Genomic DNA, 20,267 nt, shown 5'->3' with positions numbered 1-20,267 from the left:
ATTGACCAGTAATACACAGAGTATGTGGTAAAATGTTTTGTGGTAGAACAAAGCATGATCCTAATGCCATGTAGAATAGGGAAGACTTGAGATTTTAAATTGTGGGTTGCCTACATACTGTCCTATGCTTCCAGACTAGGGATTGTTTGTTTAAAAAGAATACAGAGGATACCTTTGGCTGAACTGAAACTTGTAATCCTAAACAATTCAGAGGATAGAGGTTAATATTAGGGCAGTTCACACGTTTTATGAATACGACTACTATGCCTAATGGTGCAACCTGCTCCAAATGCTAGGATGCACCGATTGATGCAAGATGAAGAACAGCAGAGAAACCCTGGATGCTTCCAGTAAACCAAGTGTTTGTATATTGCATGTGTGTTTATTGAATCTCTGCGGAGTGCTCTTTCTTTTCAGGTGTTTATAACCTGAAAGTTAATATAGTCTGGCCTGAAATAACTTGTAAATCGACATGAATGATAGCATAACGCTGCCGGTGATGATAAGCCCTTCTGTGTGAGGTGTCATCAGGTCCAGTTTCCCCACAGTCCTCTGAACAGTAACATTGGATAAGAACAGAGGATGGTAGGGTGTGTCTGCTTCACATGTAGTGCGTTTCCTGCTACTGGTAGAGAAACAGCCGTGCCGAGCCCTCCCTAATACCCCAAACCTTCCTCTTTGCGTTTTTAGGGTATAAAGTGCACTGGTTCTGTTCATCTCCTTTTGTGTAAGTAGAGGAAAGCCTACCGTCTTCTCTACTGAATGCTTTGTGAGCTACGTCTCGTGCCCTGTCAACCAGATCCTGACCCTTGCTCCAAGCCGCTCAGATAACTCCCTTGACATCGTATGGTAAATTGAAATGACATCTTGTTAGACAGTTCTGTGGAGGTGGCTTGTGAACTCATTCAGTAAAAGGACATCGGTGTGGGAGTCGAGTGTTTGGGGGGGTAAAAAGGTAACTCCTCGGTCGGCAGGAGATTTCTCGCTGACCAACCTTAATTAACTCTGATGTCACATGAAAAGGAGCTGTTCCTGGGTACAGGTCACTCGGAGGGTAGGCTCCTGATGGTAGCCGGTGACAGGCCCGATGATAAATGAACGTGCCCTGTTAAACCATGACCCTCCGAGAAGCCAGTGTCAAGGAAAAAGCTCAGAGAGGTACCCTGAAGACGTGCCCCTCGTAAACGTTGACAGTAGGAATGCCGATGTCAGTAGAGGACTTTTCTCTTGGTAAACATCTTAAACCACACAGACTGTTTTTCTTTTCAATAACCTTTATAGAGTTTAAGGAAAAATGAGTGAAGTCCGTAACCCATGTATGGATGGAACCAAGACCATGGTCACTTCAGGGGCTAACACCATGGTGTCCTCTGTGTGCTGCACTGGAAAGTTTGTTGACTGACAAAGTGTGAACTGTAAGCTTTAAAACAAGCAAATTATTCAAGTAAACATAGGTTTAGGGCTGTGCCAACTGTCACTGCTGAAATTAAGCAATTTTTTCACTTGTTTTTTTACACCTGAATTCAAGACATAAATGCTATATAAATGACTTAAATTTTCTCTTAAGGCATGGAGATCAGGTGCTTCCTAGTTTGGATCTGATGATTTGGGGATTACTTGGGATAGCAGAAACTCTGAAGCAAGAAACCATTGAATTCTTTTTTTGTGGATCCTTTGATAATAAAAAGATGAGAAAGAAAGTAGCAAGTCCCTGGGATTAGCAACTTGCTACAAATTAGGTGTATTCCTGCTGGAAGCAGCTACCTAACCATTCCGTCCTTTGTGGACCTGGGACCAAGAGCACAGTTACCATAACCTAAAATATCCTACACCTGTCCATCTAAAAGTCACAATCTTATCTCCACAAGGGATTAGTCAGCAGTGAGTCAGAGCTTCTTGCTGTTGCCGAGTACATGTCAGTTTCTGAGTCCAAGCGTGGAAAGAGGTTTCCCTGTGCCTGAGAGAATGTACATGCCCCCTCTCATTTCTAAACCCACCTTCCACCACTCCTAAAACACACTTCCCGGGGAGGAAAGCATGTTCCCTGTAGGCAGCAATGTATGTGTGCATGTCTTTACGTAAACATCCTTTCATTTCTCTAGATCCTTCCTTGATTTAAGGCCAGTTGTTCTGGGAGGAAAATAACATTTAAAAAACTAATGTCGCCTCTCATTGTGGGACTTGCTTGAGTTACGCTGCTGTCATACAGACTCCCATGGCTTTCCCACCTTTGATTTAGTCTGCTGGTAGACGAAACAGAGGCGCTCTAGTCTTTCCCCATCATGCTAGAAGTGAGAGAAAAATGTACGTTATAATGTCTTCAAGTAGTACGTTATAATACTTCAAGTAGTATAATGTCTTCAGTTGTGTGTTCAGTGTTATCACTGAACATACAACTGAACTGTGTTCAGTTATAAGGGACCCTTCATATTATCTGACAAATACTTTAATAGAGGCACGACACAGAAGTTAAGACCAAGAGTTAACTTCTTATTAAGTATTAGAGCCCCGTAGGCACTAGCATCTCAAACAAAAGTTTTGGAAGTTTCTGGAAATTTGTTTCATTTGCATTCTTAACCTTTTTCCCACCCTTGCCACCAACCAAAAAGATTCCATGAGGTTTAGTCTATGAGACTTAAGCTTTTAATAAGCTACATCTTGAGGAAAGAAAAGTCTTCTTTTATTATGAATTATGTTTAATTAACCTCACACAACCTTGGTAAAGACTCGGGGTCTTAACATCAAATTTTAGAAACATGATACTTGGGGGTTTATATTTAGATAAAGAGGTCATTTATCATGTAGGATTATGTACTATTGAAAACGTGGTATGTAAAATCAAAGACAGATGCCTCTCATTTGAAAGAGACCTAATATACAAAGCTTTGCATTAAAACCAAATCCATTAGAAATCAATAATTTTAATATTAAAGGAAATACCGTAGATTTCTTCCAAGAGCTCTAGCAACATAATTTTTGACGTGACTCAATTTGTTAAAATTCCAATTTAAATAGGTAAAATTCAAAAGGTGCGCTTGGAAGTGGTTTTAAATTAACATTAAATTTAAAAGATTGCAATTTGGGGGAACAGTGGGTTTTTTGCAATATATTTGTAAATCTTCTAGTACATAAATAATGATGTTATTGAACACGAAGTAAAAATTCTCTAACATCAGCCTTCTAAAGCTTTAAGCTGGAGAAACAACTACAAGTATAAAAATCTAACACTGATGAGGTTGTATGTAGCGACAAAGTTCAAAATAGCTCAATATGCAACTTAACTCTGATTATTTTAGTCATAAGTTTTGTTTTTAAAACAGCTTTATTGAGATAAAATTCACATACCACGAAACTCACCATTTTAAATTGTGTAAGTCAGTGATTTTTAGTATATGCACAAGAGTTGTGCATCCATCATCACTATCTAATATTAGAACATTCTCACCCCCAAAAGAAACTCCTGTTGTTACTCACTTCTGTTCCTTTCTCCCCCAAGCCCCTGCCAACCACTACTCTTATTTTCTCTCGTATGGATTTGCCTATCCTGGACATGTCATATAAATGGAATCATACAACACGTGGCCTTTTGTGACTGGCCTCTTTTTGGTTTTTAAACAAGACAATATTATTTTCTCACGGTTCTGGAAGCTGGAAGTCTAAGCTCAAGGTGTCATCAGTTTGGGTTTCTCCTGAGGCCTCTTTCCGTGGTTTGTAGACAGCTGTCTTCTCTCTGTGTTCCTACGTGGCCTTACCTCTGTGTGCAGTAGCACAGTGTTTTCCAGGGTCATCTGTGTTGTAGCATATATCCGTACTTCATTTCTTTTTATTGCCAAATAATATTCCATTGTATGGATCGACTACATTTGTTTATCCACCCATCATTTGGGTGGTTTCTACTTTTTGGCTATCACGGATAATGCCGCTACAGACATTTGTATACAAGTTTTTATTTGGACGTATGTTTTCGGTTCTCTTGGGTAGATACCTAGGAGTGGAATTGCTGAGCCATCTGTTTAACTCTGTGTTTAACCATCTGAAGAGCTGCAATCTGTTTTCCAAAGCAGTTGGACCATTTTACAGTACTACCAGCGATACATGAGGGCTCCTGTTTCTTCACATCCTCATCAGCACTTGTTCTTGTCTTTTTCTTTTTTTTTTTTTTTTTTTTTTTTTAAATTTATTTATTTATTTTTGGCTGTGTTGGGTCTTCGTTTCTGTGCGAGGGCTTTCTCCAGTTGTGGCAAGTGGGGGCCTCTCTTCATCGCGGTGCGCGGGCCTCTCACTGTCGCGGCCTCTCCCGTTGCGGGGCACAGGCTCCAGACGCGCAGGCTCAGCAGTCGTGGCTCACGGGCCCAGCCGCTCCGCGGCATGTGGGATCCTCCCAGACGAGGGCTCGAACCCGTGTCCCCTGCATTGGCAGGCAGACTCTCAACCACTGCGCCACCAGGGAAGCCCCTGTCTTTTTCATTGAAGCTATCCTAGCGGGTGTGAAGTTGGTATCTCACTATGGTTTTGATTTGCGTTTTCCTGATGGCCACGTGCTTCCTGGCCATTTATATTTCTTCTCTGGGAAAATGTCTATTCAGATACTTGGTCAGTTTTTTAAATGGGTCATTTGTTCTTCCAGTAGTTGTAAATATTTTAAAATGTGATTTCTAACTTGTACATTGTTATGAATCACTGCGGATTTCAGAATCACTGACTTTTTAGGCCAGAAGGAATTGTAAAAATCTAAGCCCAGCCGCCTCTGTTGGCAGATGAAGAATCTGAGGCTTAAGGTGACTTGCCAGTGGCCACAGCAGAGCTAGTTAGTAGCGGAGCTGGGGAGATTCATGGTTCCCCATCAAAAATGGAGTAACATAGCTGTTTCATGATTCCTGTTTGAATAAGGCCCCTTTCTTACAGAGAACAGCCCTTTGATTTCAATATAGTAGGGGTGAGGGGGTGTCGTCTAGAAGGAAGAGGGGCTAATGACCTTGTCTTGAAGTTACATTTAACAGGTCAGAACACTATTATTATTCAGATCAATACAAAAGGCAGTTTTCTAAAGATAACTTTTAGTCAAACTTTATATAAGAGCCTGCTCTCAGTCTTAAAAGTGATGGGCCAGGCCGTCTGGTTCATAATGACCTGTGGTGGGTATTCTCTCTCTTAGTGTCCATCATGGTAGCTTTGAAGAAGTTTGAAGAAAGAACCTCAATCATTTGGGCTTTGATTTGGTTGCAAAATAAAGCCTTCTTTATTTACTTGGAATTTTACTCACGCTTCCCATTGAGGTCCCAGAAAGCATTCCATTTTGCCCAGTGAAGTACGGGTGGGAAATGTAGAGCAGCATCTTAGAACAGTCTATGCATGGGCTTCCTCCCAGAGGTTCATCATGTGGGGAAAGAAGGGGTGTTTGTTTAAGAGCCATAAAGCTCTGTTCGCTTTCTACCTACCCAATAATACAGAACAGACAAACAACGAGGGAAAATATTCAGACAAGCACAGTACAAAGTGTCAGTGTTCAGTCAGTAAGTTCACGTACACATATTGGCTTTTTAATGCTATTAGCCCACTGTGCTTGACCTTAAGTTTTTCCTAATAAAGAAGCATGTGATAAAGCCCGTTTTCATAGTCTACACTTAGTTTTTATTTTTGATTCTACATGTAAGTGAGATGATACCGTATTTGTCTTTCTCTGACTTATTTCACTTAGCAAAATGTCGTCAAGGTCCATCCATGTTGACGCAAGTGGCAAGATTGCATTCTTTTTTATGGCTGAATAGTATCCCATTGTGTCTATATACCACATCTTTATTCATCCATCGATGGACACTTAGTCTTGACTCCTGTAAATAATGCTGCAGTGAACATGTGAATGCATATCTTTTCGAGTAAGTGTTTTCGTTTCCTTCAGATAAATACCTAGAAGTGGAATTGCTGGATCTTGTGATAGTTCTATTTGTAACTTTTTGAGAAATATCCATTCTGTTTTCTGTAGTGGCTGCACCAATTTACATTCCCACCAACAGTACACAGGGGTTCCTTTTTTCCCACACCCTCCCCAGTTCTTGTTAATTTCTTGTCTTTTTGATAATAGTCATTCTATGTGTGAGGTGATATCTCATTGTGGTTTTGATTTGCATTTCCCTGATGATTAATGATGTTGAGTATCTTTACATGTACCTGTTGACAGCCTGTCTTTGGGGAAAATGTCTGTCAGATCCTCTGCCCATTTTTAAAATTGGATGGTTTGGTTTTGTCCTATTGAGTTGTATGTGGGTTTTTTAAATATATATTTTGAACATCAACCCCTTATCAGACATATGATATGCAAATATTTTCTCCCATTCAGTAGACTGCCTTTTCATGTTGATTGCATTGAGTTTTTTTTTGGTTTTATTTAAATATCAACCGCTTATCAGACATATGATTTGCAAATATTTTCTCCCATTCAGTAGACTGCCTTTTCATGTTGATTGCATTGAGTTTTTTGCTTGGTTTTATTTAAATAGTAATTTTCCTCGTATAAGGAGATTTCTTTGACCCTCGTTGTTCTGTCGTAGTTGACTTTGATGAAAACAATAGTTCATGGACCACCTAGTTTCCTGAGGCGACAATGATTCTTTTAAACGAGACTTCTAGGCTCTACCATGACAAACAGTGGAAAGTTCTGATCCGCATCCGAGCTTCACAATGGGGGATCATTGTTAAGTTGTAGCACTCCACCCTTCGAAATGAAGTATCCTGTGGATTTATTTCTAAGTGGACAATGTGACTCTGAGCTACTCAAGAGTCGAGCAAACAGAGTTGCTCATGGTGGGAAGAAGATATCAGATCTTGGATGTATGCGTATTCACGTCCATATACACATCACCACCAAGACGGAGAAAGTGTCTGACACGCAGGAGACACTCAAAAAGTGTTAAATATTCATGACACAAGTGGGTGTATGGGCATTAAACTGTTTCAAAGAAGTATTTCAAGGCCTAAGGACATTTCAGAGCAGTTGAGGAATAAATATCTCACTTTCCTTTTTCTTTATGAGTTTTCCTGTTAAACTGTAGTCTTGGTACTTCCGTTCATCTTTATGAGATTCTAGTTTCCTATTAACTGAAGGATGTGATGTCCCAAAGTGTCCAGTTACTTCGAAATGCTGTTTCCTGATACCTCTCCTTTCCTTTCTTTCAATCAACTACTTTTATCTAGCTTCCTTGTTCCAAGGGCAAAATTCATGATGTCAGTGGAGACAAATTCTGTAGCAAAATATTTTTCTCAATATTTGTCCCCCTTAGCTTTCCAATAATCCTATTTTTCTCTCAGTGTCTTATTTAACCACTCAGTTAGGTGGTTTTCTTTTGGTTGGAAGCTGGAGTGGGGGCCGCAGAGAGGGGTGTGCACTTGGCATATTTTTTGAGGGATATTCTCTGCATGACACATCTCCTTCTGCTGGGATCTGGGTGGTTCTTTCAAGGTTTAAGATCCTCTCTGACAAGGGTCAGGAGTACTGGTGTTCTAGGGCACTGATAGAGAAAGATTCACACAATTTGGAAACCAAAATAGCAACAAAAAAGGGGGAAAAAAGTAGGAATCGCCTCATACCAGGGAAGGAAGGCATCTTCCCCTTGGCCTCTCCTGGATGGGAAAACTCATGATGTGCATACAAACCACAGAGATACCTGCAAGTATTGCCAGAATTTTCCACAGGAAGCTTGGGGTGGACCTTTTCCAACCCACGAACAATTGCTCAGTTAAATCCCTGGAGTTCCATGCCACAAAGAAGGGCAGAAACTGTTCTGGCCTGGACATTTTTTAGGGCAGGCGTTATTTACTGCTGGCTGTGGCTTTTGAAGGGCGTAGTGTCCTCCTGGATCACTGATTCTGAGCTACCCTGTTACTTCAGAAAACTCATAAACATGAGGAAAGTACAAAATTCTTCTTTAGGTACCTGAATGGGTCGACTTGTTCTGTGAGGTTATTTGATAGAACAAGGGGAGCTCGATGAAACGGTCATTCGAATTTAAATTTAGTTAATATTGAGCCATTTGCTCCAATCGTAATTTGATACCAGGGCCTATTGTATATAAAAGTGACTTTCAGAATATTAATATCATCAGCAAAGCAGCTGATGTTCATCTAACATCTCTGCAGTTACATACCCAGCAAAACGTTCTTTGATGCGAGTGGGGGAGGGGAGTGATTCTGCTAGGTGTCGGTGACAGGGGCATCTGTCTGCCACCCAGACAACAGAGCACCAAGTCCCCATGCTGTGCCTGTGGACTTTCTGGCTCCCACGTGAGGTTGCCAAGGAGCAGCACATCCAGTAATGCCGAGGCAAGAAGTGGAGAGATTAAGCTTCCAGGGCGGATCTTTCACCGACTCTAGTTTTCTTTGCGATATTAGGACCTGAGAGAAACACTAGGGAGCATTGCTAGACTACCCCGTGGAGTCTGACACATGCAGGTCTGTGGTCTAAGATCCCAGTCTTCTGCTTTGGATTCCACTTTGGAAACTTTTTTTTTTTTTTTTTTTTTTTTTTGCTGTGGCTTCTCCCATTGCGGAGCACAGGCTCCGGACGCGCAGGCTTAGGGGCCATGGCTCACGGGCCCAGCTGCTCCGCGGCATGTGGGATCTTCCCGGACCGGGGCACGAACCCGTGTCCCCTGCATCGGCAGGCGGACTCTCAACCACTGCGCCACCAGGGAAGCCCTGGAAACGTATTTTTTATGTAGAAGATATTCCCTAGGATCGGCTCTGCATACATAACTTCCCTCCTTCCAAGAATATCTTTTCTCCCTCCTGCTGACCCTTACCTCCGCTAATCCCGAGCCCCATCTCCTGCTTTTACCAGGAGGAGGGGGAGAGCAGGGGATGGAGGGGAGAGCTCCTGATCAGAGACCTCTTCTGCTAAGTCGAGAGCTTCAGCAGAGACTCAACCTCTATGGCACCAATGGCTCAAAGAATCGTGGGTCTGGGGATGTCAGAAATGGACAGAGAACCAAAGTCACGCAGTCCAGTCTGCCGTCTTACAGATAAGAGAACTGTGATCTGGAGAAGGTGACCTGGCCAGGGTCTCATAGCTGGTCCCCGGGATGGATACTGTGTTGTATGGAGATACTGTGTCGTGAGGAGATACTGTGTCATGAGGAGATATTGTGGCATAGGGAGATGTGTTGATTTTAGCACACTTTTGCATAGCTGATCTCATTGTCTCTTATACTTTTCAAATGTCACGTAGGAGCAGATAGTTTCCTCTTTTCTCTTCCATTATAGAAGGAAGTTGATTATGTAAGACAAACCAAGTGGCTTCTAAAACTGATTTTGATTCTATTAGTTTTCCAAATGAGGAAACCAGTTCAGAAAGAGAAATGACTCGCCTAGAATATCATGGCTCGACATATGACTCAACTATGTCTAGAGTCCAGGAAAAGTTCCGTGCCTTGTATTCAGGAAAAAGATCGGACGGGCCTCTGAAACCAGATGACCCATGTTGGTAGTTCAGTATTAGAAATACATTTTGGATGACACTGACATTTAATCCTGAGAGTTTTTAAGAAGTCGCTATATATTTTAATATGGTTGCACTTTGAATCATGATTGAATTTATTAATGTTCTAAATTAATGGGCTTTTGAATATTATTTAGATCATCTAGCATAGTAAGATATACAATATTCATGAGCAGGAAGTCTTGGAATAGAAAAACATTTGTGAATTAAAATAAATTTGTATCAGATATACCGTTTTGCCTATGCAAGTAAGTTAAAGATGAAAAGTTACCTTTTATGGAAAGACACACCTTTTAAAAAAAGACGAGAGGGCAATTTGCCAATAACACATTTCAAAAACTTTTTTTACAGGATGTAGTTCAGGTTCAAAATTAAAAGGTCCTGAGCTGAGTTTAAAAGGCACCCAGCACGTGATGCAAGCAGGCCAGACGCTGTATCTCAAATGCAGGTGAGTGACCGTGTTGGTTTGGGGACAATCTGATTGCTCTTCCTCAGGCAGAACCACTCCTTAGGAGAGTAGAAAGGTGGCCCCCCCAGAGTAGACAGGTAGACGTCAGTGGTCTTCTGTCATCTGCCAAGTGCAAACCTCATGCATCCAGCTTCCCCTGGAGGGTGATTCCTTCATCCATGGGATGGGAGGGAATTACTCACAGGGAATCAGGGGAAGGGATGCCCCGAACATTTTGAGTTGTTTAATAGCTTTTCCAAATGTGTTACTTTTCTGTAAAGAAAGTGACTGTACTTAAGAAAAGACATCAGGATAGAAATGACAGCTTCAGAACTGGCCCCAGCCGTGACTGACTGTGTTTTGTTTTCTTATCTGTGACTGCAGAGGGGAAGGGGCCCATTCCTGGTCTTTGCCTGCAACAGTGAATAAGGAAAGCCAAAGCCGGAGGCTGAGCATAACTAAATCTGCCTGTGGAAGGAGTGGCAAGCAGTTCTGCAGTACTTTGACTTTGAACGCGGCTCAGGCAAACCACACTGGCTTCTACAGCTGCAAATATCTCTCTACACCTGCTTCCAAGAAAAAGAAAGCAGAATCTACAATCTACATATTTATTAATGGTAAGACTTCCATTTTCTACATTCTCTTTGCTATAACTTTGCAGTGGGTCATAAATCCACCTGATCCATTGGAAAGGGAGCTTTCCTAGTGACTGTGAAAGAAGTGGGCCAGGAAAGAGAGCCTACCCTAGCTGTTGAAACTTGTGGAGTGCGTTTTAATGTATTTCCTGAGTGTCAGTTTCAACCAGAATTTTCAAGGACCAGTCAGTCAATTGCATGCTCCCTTAAGGGAGAGACTCTTGTCTATTTTGTTCACCACTGTATCCATGGCACCTGGAATACTGTCTGGCATGTGGTGGGATGAATAAATGAATGGCAAGCTTTTAGTTCTATTTCTTAATTATTGAGAAGCCCAAAATACAATACAGAGTTTTGTCCTTTAACACAACTGCATTCTCTGATAGGTTGGAATTGTAAAATACGGTTCTATGCTAAATTTGTAAGTGTAATATTGGCAATGTCACTTGAAGGTTACAAAATTAATTCCAGTTAATGATACTGTATTATTTCATGTTCACAAAGCGAGTATTAAAAAGATACGAGAGCAGGCACATGCCACCGCATAGTGAAAAGGGCGAAAGACAAAAAAGAAATCATGTTCTGGGTATAATTTTTACAGTATAATTTTTTAGTTTTTTCCTTCCTTAGAGAATGAAGCAATGAAATAATATTCAGAGGGAAGAAATAGAAAATCCTTAAAGAAACATAAAGTGGCAGTAGCAATGGAACCCTGGAAAGAATAATAAGGAAGATGACTTGTCACTTTGTTCTTCCTTGTTTTGTTCCAGCCAGTTTCCAAAACTTGCACAAGACTCTAGCCTTAGAGCTAGAGCTCTAACACATAGAGCGAAATTAGTAGGCACCTCAGGCACAAACTCAAGTTAAAAAAACAAAACAACCAACCATCAGCGTCAATAGCCTAAACACACATCCTGGGTCTTCCTCCCGGCGAGTTAGAGAACTGGGTCTTTGCACTGAAGGCAGCACCACAGACTTACATTTTGGTGGGAATCTTTTTTGGAGTGTTTTACCCGAGCCTAATACGTAATTTTCCAGATTCAGGGTTAGTCTTAGAGACAGTAGAACAGTAGGTGTGATATCGGCAGTAACATATTAGCTCGCATCAGCCTGCTTTGACTGAGTCACTTTTCTATCCTGCTCCGCCAAACCCCTGTTGGTACATCTTGCACTTTTCCGGGGGGAGGGGGTGGGGTGGGCAGAGAACTGGAGGAGGCGACAACTTGCTAGCTGATCGCCATCATAGGAACGCAACCAGCCCACTTAAAAATAAGAGGAGGAAGGAGGCCAGGGATCTTGGCTTGGAGAAGGCAGAGCTGCCTTCTCCAAGAGGGAAGAGAGGGCGGGGTCGGCGGGGGGAGCAGGATTAAAGGGAGAGACACAGACACGACGCGTGCCAGTGGCGATGGAAAAAGGCATGTGCTCAGACATCTGTTCTCTTTTTCTAGCTCCGCATAGTAGGTTATGTTCTGGTGCTTGTGGGGGAAAGAAAATGCTTTTATTCCTGTCTCTCTAGGGGAAATGGGGGGAAAATTCATTTACACTAAAATTCTTATAAAACTTTCTCCTGTGGGTTTATTGGTCTGACCTTCCGAATCAAACACTTAAATGAGTAAAAGAAGACCATTTCTCTTTTTTCCCCTAAGAAATAACATTCGGTTATTTTCATCTTTCACTCCTACATTACTCAGTAGGCCTCATGGGTTATGCAGCCAGTAGGTAGGTGTGCAGAACCTGTCAGCTTCAAGCCCCTTTGAAAACAGAAGAGAAACTTAGCTATTTAGAATTATCTCCGCTTCCACTATACAATAGAGCAGATCTGGCAAGTAAGGATCACTCTGGGTGTCAAATCAATAGTCATTCTAAGCCCTGTGAGGGCAAGGTCCATGTCTGCCTTAATTACTCTTATCTGCAAAGTGCCTCCCGGGTACAGCGCCTGGCTCATAGCAAGAATTCGGTAATATTTGTCACATGAATACATGAAGCGATTAACGGGGCTGTGTGGAATACTCTGTTGAAATTGACAGTGAGGATGAATTTCAGGCCAAGTAGGAAAGAGAGGCATCACTAGTTCTCGTTCTCGCTGTCTGGTATGAGGCTGGGTGGGGGGGGTGAGTACTGGCCGTGGTGTCATGTATGTATCGTGTCTGCTCTCTGGTAGTAGCCCACAAACATTAGCATAAAGGTACAAGTCCTAGTATCTCAAAACTCCTGCACAACTTGGTTGGGTAGAAGGAAATTCTCCATTTCAAAGACTGTGTTCTTGGAGAGGGAAGGATATCAAAATGCGCTGACTGTGTTTCATAGGGCATTATCATTGGAATACCGTGAATATTATATGCGTTCGTTGGGAACATCTTTATGAGACGTGACTTTTAAGTAGCACTAATAACAAAAGATACGTGAATCAATAATGGTGACCGTAAGAGAGCACCTGAATGTTCCTTGTTTGTCAGTTAGTTTGGTTAGCAGATATTTAGGGAGCACTTGCTAGGTGCCCGTAACTGTACTGCTCTGAATAGTAACACGGATTTTGTTGTCTGTTTCCCGGTAGAGTGATATTGGTCTCATAATCACACTTTACTGAAATCCAAGTTAGCTGTGATATAATTCATTCAGCAGCTGTAACTTTTCCAAGTATCCTAACATTTTATGCATTTCCTATTTTCATTCTTTTATTAATTTGTGTCTGAGAAGATTCGGTCTCAGGCTGCCATTATTATTGAATATTTACAACATTACAGGTTACATTTATTCAGGGGCACAAAACTGGTCCGGTCTCTTGTGACTCAGGATGGCCTCTGGGACTAATAAGGCCAACCAGTTCCTAATACACAGCTGTGACTACTTACTAGATGTCAACTGGTTATCACTTATTTATTATTGTTGAATGTTTACTTTAGAACATGTTATTGTTTGGACGATTTCTGCCCCCGGTAAGCATCTGCAGATGTGTTGGCGTTTCATTTTGGTTTTCTGTAATGATGAGAAACACTATTAGACACCTCTTTTGAAAAGGCATAGATCTGTAGTCTGATAGGGTTCTGAGAAAAAGAATCAGGGCTGTATAGCTTTGTCTGCGTGACACCAAACCGTGCACGTGGATTATAAGCAAACTATTATTTAGATGGTTCCCACCTGAGCACTGATTTGGACATAACCTCTGATATGTATATGTCGTGTACAGAAAAATCAGTATCACCACTTTATCATTACAGCTTGTAGAAATCTACCAAACCTCTGACATAATGCATTAATTTCAATTTATTTACTCAAGTAGATAAATTATCAATTTAATTACTCAAGTGACTACATTTAACTACTTTACTTTAAAAAAAAACAAAACATAAACCAGAAGCAATATTGTAACAAATTCAATAAAGACTTTAAAAATGGTCCACATCAAAAAAAATTCTTAAAAAGAAAGATCAAGCCAAGGGTATATCAGGAGAGGAAGATGATTGTCTTAGAATCAGTGTAATTTACTGAGACAAGGCTCTACTTGGCTATGGGACCTGGGATTTAAATTACTGGTAAGTTTAAATTTCCCTTAATATAATAACTTCTTATATTCGTGGTTTCTTTTCATTTAAACAGACGGTTTTATTTACATTATGCTGTTCAATTCTCACAGCAATCCCGTGAAGCTTTCTTCTCTCCATTTTACAAGCAAAGGGCCTAAAACCCACTTCGCTTGAGGCTACATGGGGAGCGACGGAAAAGGGTTAGCAACAGAGTGAGGTGGTCAGATTTTTCCCTTCAGATCCTCAGTGGCGGGAGGAGACCAGAGGGGTCAAGACTGAGGCAGGAACACCAGGTAGGGCTGCTGCCAAGGTCACCGTTGTCATAGCTGTGGGAAAGGACAGAAGGTGATGGACTGGAGGGACTCAATCCACCTTGGTGAGCTGGAGGGTCGTGGTGGAAGGGAGGAGGGAAAGTGACACTTGAGTTCTGTAGGGGTACCTGGGCAACTGGTCCCAGGTCCCATAGCCAAGTAGAGCCTTGTCTCAGTAAATTACACTGATTCTAAGACAGTCATCTTCCTCTCCTGATATACCCTTGGCTTGATCTTCTTTGTTTTTTAAAGAACTTTTTTTGATGTGGACCATTTTTAAAGTTTTATTGAATTTGTTACAATACTGCTTCTGTTTCTTTGTTTTGGTTTTTTGGCCTCAAGGCATGTGGGATCTTAGTTCCCCAACCGGGGATGGAACCCGCACCCCCTGCACTGGAAGGCGAAGTCTTAACCACTGGACCGCCAGGAAATTCCCACCCTTGGCTTGATCTTGACAAGTGGCTGTTGAATGAGAGTAACTGAAAAATGCTACATACATTTTTTAAAAATTGCTTTTGGGAAAATGAGTGGATTACCCCAGCGATTATAGCTACAAAATTCTGGGTCATAAGGAAAAACAAAAAGTACCCCTCGATGCTTTACTAATTACAAAACAAAAAGATGTTAGTTGAATGGTAATGTCAGGGCTGCTTAGGTAGTGTTCATCTACCTTGCAGAGAAAAAGGAACACATTTGCATTTCTTTTCTGACCTTTTGGTATACACAAGAAATCGGCTCCAGATCAGCCTTTTCTAAGTTAGAGGATTTCATTGCAATTAGTATTTTAATGTATGAGTTTTGCCTGTAAAGTAAGGAAACTAACCAGAAGAGATTTTAATGGCATCTCCAAAGTAATTAGTACTTTGTCAGTATCTCTAATTTAGTTAAGAAGACCTTGAACTTAGTCTGTTGAGTTCCCCACGCTTTGAGGTCAGCCTATACCCTTCCCCTCTCCAGGTCCAAGACTTTCGGGGCTCTTTAAGTATCATGTCTTCTCTTGAAGCATTATGATTGAAAAGGGAAAGGAAAATGGGAGTCTGCGCTGTGGTTGAGTGGATATCTTCTAGTTCTTGCCTGTAAAAGAAACTCATCTCTTCTGCTTCTCTTTACTTGGTTGTTTTACTCTCTACGCCTATTAAAGCAAATGGGTTGGAGCGTTTTCACAACAGATTTCCCTTCCTTTGGTTCTCCTTTAAGTATAAAATGAATGAGATTTGCATAGCAGCTTACTTTCAGGTAGACAAATGGTCAGACACACTGCGTATGTAATTGAAAAGTAGTAGAAATTCTAACAACCCAGATATCCTGGGAGAGAATGATCATTGTGCCTTCACATAAACGTATTTAGTGGGAAAGAGCTCTGTGTGGCTCGGGGATCTCCAACAAGTAAAAATACTAAAGGTGCAGATATTCTGAAAAGGATTCAACATACTCGCTTGTTCAACACATCAGGTTTTCCTGAAGGGCTTTTACATAACTCTCTGAGATCAACCACTTTGGAATTATTTCTTCCATTTTATGTACGAGAAAACAGCCGCTGTGACCTGCTCAAGACAGAGCAAATAAAATGACAAGCCAGGATGAGAATCCAGGTCAGGTCCCAAGGTTAAGACTGTTTACGCGATGCTACAGTTTTAGCTATTGATTTCAAACTATGAACCAACTGTTCATCTTTGACAGTATACATTCTACGGTTATTACATTCTTTTAAATTTCAAATTCGACGTTGTCTTCTGTCTTTTGAGGAATGGTAGGTTACGTGGGTTTCGGGGTGTTTATCTGAGTGAGGCCTTACGGAAACAAACCCCGATCCCAGACAGCTTTGTGTTGCCGCCTGATGGGGTCAGAACTCGTTCGGGCACACTCTGTTTCACCGCTGCGTTCCAGCTCACGTGGCAAGGGAAAGAGACATCATTCTGTTTACCAGGATGAGGAGGCCTCTTAAAAATCCCAGCCATCAATGGGCTGTGTAATTAAATTAGTGGTCTGTCATCAGCATTTAAAAAAATGAAGCAGGGGAATTCCCTGGTCTAGTGGTCGGGACTCCGCGCTTTCACTGCCGGGGGGCCTGGTTTGGATTCGTGTTTGGGGAACTAGGATCCTGCAAGCTGCGGGGCCCCCGCCCCCCCCAAAAATAACAGAATAAAATGGAAAATATCCAAGTATATTGCAAAAAGTAAGGGTAAACATTTAGTGGAACTTTTAACATCTTTTGTTTCCATTTTATAAAATACGCAACATATATACATTATACTCACATATATGTAAAATACATATGAGTGTGTGTAGGTGTTTAATGGGTCTGAAGTGAAATGTATTTCTTATTGTGGAACTCAGTACAGTAAGTTTAAAAGTTTCAATCTTATTAAAGTGTAGACAGGTAAACTTATTAAAATTGTAACAGGTTGAGACAGGTCATTTCTGTACTTCGTGTTTAAGAAAACAGCACCAATCGTAAGCACCATGGTGTTTTTTTGCATGCCACTCCGGAAACAGAGGCCTGGCGAGAACATGGTGGTGGAAATAACCCCCTCCTCGAGTTGATGTGGCTACAACCCGTCGTAAAATGTGTGGGTTTATGCAGTACACACTCCTCACATTCCTGACATGGGGTTTCCCACAAATAGGTGTGACCCAGGAGCTGCAGTCAGCAGATGGCGTCCGTCTGTAGACATGGGTCACACACCTGCCGCCCGCAGGGCCCTCCCGTTCTGTGGAAGGTACGAAGAGCAGAGTTGCGGCATCATAGGGTTTTGGAGGCCCCTGGTTCCTTTCTAGGACCATGACTTACAATAGATCTATGAGGATTTTAAAAGGTACAGGTTGAACTTCTTAAAATAAGAGCTATTGCCCAGAAGCGCGTCTTTCCAGGGACTGAAGAGAACGCCTCTAAGGGTCCTTACTGAGCCCCGCAATAGAACTTACTGAGGTTGTATGGATCGTTCTGCTCCAACACCACCTACCTTGGACTCCTAGCCGGGTCCAGTGCACCGCGGGGCGTGCAAAGGATGCTGGGGCAGCACTGCTTCACTGGGTAGTGGCTGAGCAGTGGTTGCCTGTTGCCCAGTTTGCCACAGTGTGTGGCAAGTCCAATCAGCACGGCCGTGAAACAAGCAGGGACGTTGAGGAAAAGAGTAGTGATCTGCAGATGTACTCGGAGTTTCCCCATCTGCACTTTTTCCTGGGTGGTGATAACAGTTCTAAGGTAGGGATGCACGAAGGGTGTCAGACCCCCAGCCCAAAGTGAGAGGAGGTCTCTGTGCTTTCAGTTGCATCACTGGCTGCCTTGTCAACACGCCGCCTTCCATGCAGGTCAGAACCATGATGGGGAGAGAGAGAGAGGCTGAACGGATTTTCAAAGCCTCTGAAACATTTTCAGTGGCGTCATTGTTGTATTTTTGTGGGAGAAACTTTCAAGAGAAACTATTCTTTTCCATTCATCAAAATTCTCCTCTGAGGAAAAGCAGGCTAAAACAGTTGACATTTTGTAGGAAGAAAAAAAAAACAAACAACAAAGAAACCGTCTTAAAAAATAGACCACTTAGCCATGGGTTGGCCAAGTTCTTTAGGTCTGGATTTCTCAGCAAATTTATGATATTATCTGTTATTGCTTGGTTACTGTCCAGGGTCTTCTCTGGTTTTAAAAGTCAGTTTCAACAGGTACTCATCACCCCTCCCGCTGCCCATTGGAAAAGCTGCTCCCCTCACCTCCCGTACTCACTTCATCTCTATCCTCAATGCATGGCTTCTTCCACTTCCTTTCTGAAACCTCTGCTTATTCGAGCACGAATACTCCCGTAAGAATTGCTTCCCAGAGTTTTGGTCTCAGGGACTAAGCCTGATGATGTTTGAAGCCCAGAGTTGTGGAGAAGAAAGTGTACTAGACACCTTGTACCCCCAGGAAGCAGCCAGTGCAGACAGGTTGGGTGGTAGATCTTGTTTGCCATCCTTCTCACATCATTGCCTGATGTATCTGCCCAGGAGACAGATGAACACGTTGGGGTGAACAGAGCTTGGACTCTCAGCCTTTGGATTACGCGTCTGGAAGCCCAGGTGGGTTTCCTAAAGTGGCGGCAGTTTGAGGCTGACCTGTATTTGCAGAATTCTACTTCAAACGATCCTCTGTAAAGAATTCCTAGGAATTCTCTGGCCTCTCTGCATACAGCTTCATCAAACATCTAATACAAGGTCAGGTTTTGCTGGATTTTTTTTTTTTTTTTGCATTTTGATGAAGTTGTGAAAAAGAGGAAACACATTTTGCTAGGATTATAAAATAGACACTGACGACATGGTTGGTTGGAGTTTTCCTTGGGAAGCAGACCCCTCTACAGGCTGGTGCTGTGCCTCTTCTAAGGCTGAGGCATGAAGGAGACTATCCGTTCTCTCCATCATGGGGCGGGGGTGGGGATGGAGAACAGCTGATTAGGACCACAGGGCAAAAGTTTAGAGAAGAGTGACTTAACTCTTATCCATTCTCCTTCCAGCTACGTGAAAATTTGATGGAAGACACTCTTGATATCTTCAAGCCCTGGCGTTTCACATTTCCCTTCTAGAGACATTTTTGTCATTAGACACCAAGGGACCTTGATTATGGGAAACATTTACATGTGGTTGGGACAGAAGCCACCTGTGGTGGTGGATTTGTTGGAAGTCGGGAGTGTCACATCTTCTTTCTTTAGCCCTTGCCTCAAGCCCTGTGTTCACCTAGCGTGTTCCTAGGAATTTCACCCTTAGCCCTCAGTGGTACCTGCCAATTAAATGTCCAGGTCATTCCTTCAGAGAGAGCGTTTCCCGACACGCTCTAGGCTCCATACCAAAAAAATGTGGCGTGCCAGCTCTCGAGAGCCACACAGCTAAGCTTTGCTCGCAGTAACACTGTTCTGTGTCACCAGGCATTGAGTGCAACTACATAAATCCTCAAAAATAATCAGAATGAACATACTCTTGACTGAGCCACTTGGACACAACCCAAGACCAGGAAAAATTAGCGACTGAGGTAGAATTATGAAATCTCAAGATGGCAGTGAAGTCCAAATAAAAATCCAATAAAATCGACCATATCCTCTCATTTTCCACCCCACAAACAGAAAGTGTGAAAGATTGTCCATCAAAACTTTATGGTTTTTAAGGATTTTTTAAAAATCTCCTTCGTGTAATTTTTTTAAGAAAAATGAGCAAGGGACTTTTTCAGGAGAAATCCCCTCAAGCTGAAAAGGCTTTAAGTTTCTGACATTTCATAACTTTCTCTAACAACGGTAATGAAATGCCAACCCCGCCTAGAGACAAGGAGGTGCCCTAGTTTTGATCTCTGTGATCCTTGCAGTTTGGACACTCTTTAGTTTTCCTTTACTATTTAAAATATTTGTTGTCTTGGCATCCAGTGCCTTTTCGCTGGGTTGTGTTGGCAGTCATCTTGGCTAACTGACTGTGCTATTCACGATTGGTGACTTACTAGTGCAATCAATGCCCCTCTCTTCCATCCTTCATCAAATATCAATATATTATGTTTTTTATTTTATATTGGAGTATAGTTGATATACAATGTTAGTTTCAGGTGTACGGCAAAGTGATTCATTTATACCTATATCTGTTCTTTTTCAAATTCTTTTCCCATTTAGATTACAGAATATTGAGTAGAGTTCCCTGTGCTCTACAGTAAGTCCTTGTTGATTATCTATTTTATATATAGTAGTGTGTATGTAAATAAACTATATTTGAGAAAACATGATCCAGGGTTCAAATTAGATTCAGTCCCTGTTCTGATACATGAGAAGGCTTTGTCTTTGTACAGATTCCTCAATAACAGTTCACTCTTAGGTCTCACTGTGTGCTAGATGCTATCCTAGGCACCTGTATTGG

General features: G+C 41.9%; 1 protein-coding gene across 3 annotated transcripts in view; it reads left to right on the top strand.

The window, feature by feature from the left end:
* FLT1 (fms related receptor tyrosine kinase 1) overlaps positions 1 to 20,267 on the top strand; it is a 172,753-nt gene that overhangs the window by 17,557 nt on the left and 134,929 nt on the right. For all 3 annotated transcript variants that reach the window (XM_032610754.1, XM_032610753.1, XM_032610755.1), the window contains exons 2-3: positions 9,842 to 9,938; positions 10,323 to 10,555. In XM_032610754.1, the coding sequence (XP_032466645.1) occupies positions 9,842 to 9,938; positions 10,323 to 10,555 (330 nt within the window). The remainder of the gene's footprint in view (positions 1 to 9,841; positions 9,939 to 10,322; positions 10,556 to 20,267) is intronic.

Source organism: Phocoena sinus, chromosome 18 (assembly GCF_008692025.1).
Source record: "Phocoena sinus isolate mPhoSin1 chromosome 18, mPhoSin1.pri, whole genome shotgun sequence".
Lineage (NCBI taxonomy): Eukaryota > Metazoa > Chordata > Mammalia > Artiodactyla > Phocoenidae > Phocoena > Phocoena sinus.
This window is presented reverse-complemented; position numbering and strand designations above follow the sequence as displayed.